We start from the raw sequence: 6,056 nt of genomic DNA, 5'->3' as shown, positions 1-6,056 counted from the left end.
GCGCCCGGCCCATTTCACTTATTTTTTTGATTGAAAGTTCTATTGATATAATTGTATATTCACATGGAGTTGTAAGAAATAATGCGATATACTTTATCCCCATTGGTGACATTTTGCAAAGCTGTAGTAATAATATCAAAACTAGGATACCGATATTGATAGAATCTACTGATCTTAGATTTTCTGTTTTACTTGTACTCATTTTTGTGTATGTATATTAACTTTTACACAATTTTATCACCTGTGTAATTCGTGTATGCCCCCCTACAGTCAAGATTCTGAGCAATTCCAACACCACAAGGATCTCTTGCATTGCCCTTTTGTAACTAACTTATTTTTTAAAACTCCCTATAAGCATTTTCAATGACTACAAAATATTCATTTGCATAGATAAAATTACTTCTGTCTTAAGAGAGACAATTAGATTATTTATAATTATTTACTATTTAACCCTGCAATGAACCTTTTTATGCATAAACTTTTTTCTGTATTTTAGGTTATTTCTAAAGGTAGGTTCTTTTTTACTTATTTGAAAATATTAAGGGGGTACAAATGTTTTTGTTACATGGATAGCTTTTATAAGGCTTAAGTTAGGGCTGTTAATATGCCCATCAACTGAATAGTGTTCATTGTGGCTGTTAGGTAGCTTTTTACTCTTCCCCTAAAGGTAGGTTCTTAAAATGGGGTTACTGTGTAAAAGGGTATGAACAGTGTTAAGATTCTCATTGCATGTTACCAAGTTGCTTTCCAAACCTTTTAAACAAAAAAAAGAACAGTCTTTCATTTCCAGCTTTTTTGACATCATTTATGAAAGAGAACAGATGACATATCCTGTCTCATTTCTTCCATATGTACAAAAATGCCTTCCCTTGTAAGGTTACCTCAGGATTTAGAAAGAGCACTTATGTTGTGAAGTGCCCAAGAAAAAAGAAAGCATTGAAAAGACTTCTTAAAAATAGTTATTGATTTGTTCATTCATTCAATAGGCTTTTATCGAGCAGCTCTCGTGTGCTGGGCTTGGTGCTGGACATCGGACATAAACTTGTATGAGCTTACCGTCTGGCCTAGTTAAATGAGGAAGTCCCTGGAAGAGAGTCCTCTGGGGAAATATAGCAAACTCAAATTCCTACTGTAAAAAGAGAAGGGACCGGGGAGACTGTGGCAAATGGGGGAGAACATGCCCCATCTAAAGGAGGTGGCAGTGCCTCTTAGCTTCAGCTGATGGGGCCATGATGGAACATGGGCCCATGTTGCCAGGATCTTATGATTTTTCAGAAAAAGCCAGAAACCCCACCCAGGTTTTAAAAAACATGTGTGAGCATAAAACACGTTTGTGGGTTACTTCCAGTCAGTGGGCTGCCAGTTGGCAGTTTCTTGATGGCCTCTAGTTTCTTTTAACTGAGTTTTGGGAGCTGTTGGGAATGGTCTCTAGGGAGAGGCAGAATGCCTTCCAGGAAGAGTGGACTGCCCCGTGTGTTTGGGAGATGGACAGAATTTGGAGAAGGATTTAATTATCCCTCCGACTGTATATCCTTTCCCATATGTCATTACCTTCCGTGTGAGTGAGACGATTCTGTCATATAATGTACAGTCAGTCCCAAAGGGCATCAGGACATCAGAGGACATGTGATCCTTTCCTACTTCTGTGTAGGGCCACACCTAAACCTGTATCTTGGGCTCTTAGCCACTTCCTGCAAGTAGCAATTGGCAGCTCTTGATATATGGCAGGAGTGGTTATGACACGTGGCAGACAGAGTCAAAGGCATCCGTGGCATCAGGCCAAGTCAGGTCTGCCCACTTGGCACGTTCAGAGGAAGGACTACCAATTATGCCACTAGAACTACAGCATAAACATGCCCTAAAACTAAGAGATACTGGGTAAGAGAATGGGAGAAAGGAGAGAGTTAATTTTCTTTGTTTCCAAGAAAAGTGAGTTAACCCATATGAAAATAGAGACTGGGGTGGTGGGCTTCCTGCCCTAACCTCATGTGGTGGGCTCTCTCCTTCCTCTGTGCTACCATGTGGGCTGACTCATAGTCAAGGGATGAGTTCTGGGCTGGAAAGGCAGGGAGGGGAAAACAGTAGCTTAAAAATTTATAGGCCAGACACAGTGGCTCACACCTGTAATCCCAGCACTTTGGGAGGCTGAGGTGGAAGGATCACTTGAAGCCAAGAGTTCAAGACCAGTCTGGGCAACAGAGCAAGACATTGTCTTTACAGAAAATTTAAAAATCAGCTGGGCATGGTGGCATGTGCCTGTAGTCCCAGCTACTCAGGAGGCTGAGGTAGGAGGATCACTTGAGCCGAGGAGTTTGAGGTTGTAGTGAGCTATGATCATGCCATTGCAGTCTAGCCTGGGTGACAGAGCAAGAACTTGTCTCAGGAAAAAAAAAAAAAAATTTGCAGTCTTTCACACCATTATTTGAGTGTTTGTATTTTCTAAATTTGTTTTTCTTAATCTCCTTTCTCATGATTTTTCAAACTTTTCTTTCTACCCTTCTGAGATGAAAAGACTATCTCAGAAAAGCTCACCTCTTTTTCTTTAAAACTATGTTTACTTTATAAGTGCTTAGTTCTAAATCCTTTTGTCTCTTTTATTTCAGAGCAATTTTTTCTGTGTTGGACCTAATGAAGGTGGACATGGCAAACTTTGCTGTCAGTAGCATTAGACCTCATCTCATGCAGCAGTCAGTTGAATATGAAAGGAAGAAGTTTCAAGAGCTTTTGGAGAAGCAGCCAAGTATGTTTAATGTTTTGCGGTGCTTTTTTATTGTCTGTGTTTTTCATATGTAGCTTGTTGCCTAATGATTTTCAGAGCAAAAATGTAGTATGACGATAGTTTGAAGAAAGAAAAACACAAAATGTTAGGACTACATCTTGAGTTGTTAAGCATTGAAAAGAAAACTTAATTGCCAGGCATGGTGGGTGGTGCACACCTGTAGTCTCAGCTACTCTGGAGGCTGAGGTGAGAAAAATCACTGGAGCCCGGGAGTTCATGACTAGCCTGAGCAACACATCTCTTGAAAAAACAAAAATAAACAAAATTTTTAAAAAGAAAAACTTAATTGACAAGAGAAATGAGAGTAGGATATGAGACTAGAAATTAAAAGGAGTGAAGAAGTCTTAAATAGTTTTTTAATGAAAATACCAATTTGAAGTAAATTGTGTTCTTGGTCTTGATTTTTTGAAACGTGACAAACTTCTTATGAATGTTAATTCACTTTTCTCCTCTCTGTGTGGTAGAGCAGGAAGTTTCCATTTGCTTCTGTTCTACATGCATAAGTCCCCTGGTTACACACCCAGAAAAAGTCTCATTTTTATGAACCTCTCAGATGATTGCAGGAAAACAGATGACTATTAAAATCTAAAACTGTGTTATATTTCTAGAGTGCTTTTTTTGGTCTATGTGTTAGCAGCTGATGTTCTTAGTAGATTTCAGTCTTCAGATCCAATTTATTACGAATTCTGTTTAGCCTCTAACTTTGCTGGTAACAAGATGAAAATGGCAGTCTCTAGATAGATTGTGTTGCCTGACCAGATTAGTTAACTCAGTGCGCCAAGCAGTAGATTCATCCAGCCTCACACAGAGAAGTCTGAGGTGGTGCTGGGGACAGGCAGAGTCAGGAAAGGGCAGAGTATAGGTGGGAGTAGTGGAAGAAGACGACTGGCTGACGTTTACTAGTACCAGGCTTGTGCCAAGGAATGTCTATGCATTATTATATATAATCCTCACAGTAAGCCTATGAGCTAGGCACTATTTTTTAACCTCATTTTACAGATGTTAAAAACAGGTTTTGAGAGATTTTTGACCAGAATTGATTGACCACAAACTCACACCTTCACCAGTATTGTAGTGCCCCCCTCAAGAGGCACCCAGTGATACAGTTTTGTGTGTGTGTGTGTGTGTGTGTGTGTGTGTGTGTGTTTAATAGAGATGGGGTCTCACTATGTTGCCCAGTCTGGTCTTGAACTCCTGGTCTCAAGCAATCCTCCTACCTTGGCTTCCCAAAGTGCTGGGATTACAGGTGTCAGCCATTGTACCCAGGCCCCGGAGGAGGGGTGGGGCATGAGGGTGGGTGGGAAGGGTAGGTGGGTGCAGATTTACAGGCTGAAGAGCCTCTGTAATGAAGCCAGGGCACAGTGAAGGACTCACTGCTGGAGTAGAAGCATAGCTATAATCCCTGCATCAGAATCGAGTGCATATTCACAGGATAAAAGCCAATGGTTTTTAAAGCTGGCAGGCTACAGAGAATGCTGTCTGCTGAAAGCTAAAGGAAGAGTGAAGCTAGATGGTCCAGCAGTGAGAACTGAGAGCTCGAGTGATCAGTGTGTTAACAGAGGACCAGCGGTGCATCCTGTCGCCCCAGCGAAAGAGTAGACTGTAGCAGTGACCTTGGTAGCCCACCTGGTCTTAAGGAGGCCTCCACTGGCAGAGCCGCAACACCTCCCAGGACCTGGCAGACGGACGTGTCTTGTTCAGATAGTGTGGACGAGTTCCTCACTTTCTCTCTCTGAGTGTCTGTATCTCTGAGAGTGGCTGCTGAAAGCTGGCTGAGGGCTTCCCCTGACCATGCTCCAAAGGCTGTGAATTCTGTACCAGACACTTCCCCCTAGGCCAAAAGTTAACCAGATTGACGGGAGGTTAAGATCTAGACAAAGAAAAAGCCTCAGCATCAGTGTGGAGGATACTTTACACAGAGAAACTCTAGTCCGTGCCTCATCCCATCTGTCTCTGGGCAAGAATTTTTGTCATCCCACAGAGCTAGAGTCATCAGAGCTTTCAGTCACATCCCATGTAGTGTAAGGATGGGAAGGAGAAGAGAACAAAGGTTTGTTGAACACCTTCTGGGTAGCAAGGCCTGGCTAGGTGCTGTATAGTCACTGTCTTGTTTAGTCCTCGCAAGAACCTGTGGGGTGGGTGTTGTAAATTTTTTATATTTGGAATCTGATATTCACACAGATTATGACTTGTCTGTGATCACTCACTAGTAACCGGCAATACTGTGATTTCAGCTGAGTTCTGTTTGCTTCATAAGTTCACACTCTGTAGCATACCACACTGCCAGGACACAGTCTTCTCTAAAGTAATTCCGAGAAGCATCCTTCCTCAGTGTCATGGTAATGTTCACGGCTTTGTTTTTCACAGATTCCTTGGACTTTGTCACCCAGTGGCTAGAAGAAGCTTCAGGTGACCTTATGAATCAGAAGTATAAGCATGCCCTGCCAGCTGGGGGAGGGGCTGCTAGCTGTGGGGACACTCCCAGGCTGAGTCCTGTTGCTGTCCAGAATTACGCGTACCTGAAGCTTCTGAAATGGGACCACCTCCGGAGACCTTTCCCTGAAGTAGGTGCTCCTGAGCAGTCTAACTGCTCATATTTCTTTGTGTGGTCAACTTTTAAAACAAAGAATAACTTTATTTTGATATAATTCACATACCAGAAAATTTTCCCCCTTTTGAAGTGTACAACTCTGTGGTTGTTAGTATATTCACAGAGCTCTTCATCCACTACCACTATTTAATTTAGAACATTTTCATCATCCCTAAAAGAATCCCCTACCCATCAGCAGTCACTCCCCTTTCCCCCCTCCCTACAAACCCTGGAGACGGATAGTCTGTGTTCTGTCTCTATGGCTTTGACTATTCTGAACATTTTATACAAATGCAATTGTACAGTATCAGCCTTTTGTACCCGGTTTCTTCCACTAAGCGTAATGTTCATCCATGTTGAAGCATATATCAGTACTTTATTCCTTTTTTTATTGTGGTAAAATATACATAGCATAAAATTTACCATTTTAACCGTTTCTAAGCGACAGTTCAGTGGCATTAAGTGCATTCACATTGTTGTGCAACCATCACCACTCTCCATCCCCGGAACATTTTCCATCTTCCCAAACTGTAAAACTCTCTTCTGGTCAAACAATAATTTCCCATTCCCCTCACTACCCCAGCCTGTGGCAACCACCATCCTACTTTGAATTTCACTTACTCTGGGTACCTCATGTAAGTGGAATTATACAATGTTTGTCCTTTTGTGTCTGGCTTATTTTACTTA

At 41.8% G+C, this 6,056-nt stretch overlaps 1 protein-coding gene across 1 annotated transcript in view; it reads left to right on the top strand.

Annotated features, from left to right (window-relative positions):
- The window catches only part of TCP11L1 (t-complex 11, testis-specific-like 1), a 42,420-nt gene that overhangs the window by 26,919 nt on the left and 9,445 nt on the right, over positions 1-6,056 (top strand). The window contains exons 6-7 of the mRNA XM_012649637.1: positions 2,604-2,740; positions 5,147-5,343. Coding sequence (XP_012505091.1) covers positions 2,604-2,740; positions 5,147-5,343 — 334 coding nt within the window. The remainder of the gene's footprint in view (positions 1-2,603; positions 2,741-5,146; positions 5,344-6,056) is intronic.

This window comes from Propithecus coquereli, unplaced genomic scaffold, assembly GCF_000956105.1.
Source record: "Propithecus coquereli isolate 6110/MARCELLA unplaced genomic scaffold, Pcoq_1.0 Scaffold30, whole genome shotgun sequence".
In the NCBI taxonomy this organism is placed as follows: domain Eukaryota; kingdom Metazoa; phylum Chordata; class Mammalia; order Primates; family Indriidae; genus Propithecus; species Propithecus coquereli.
This window is presented reverse-complemented; position numbering and strand designations above follow the sequence as displayed.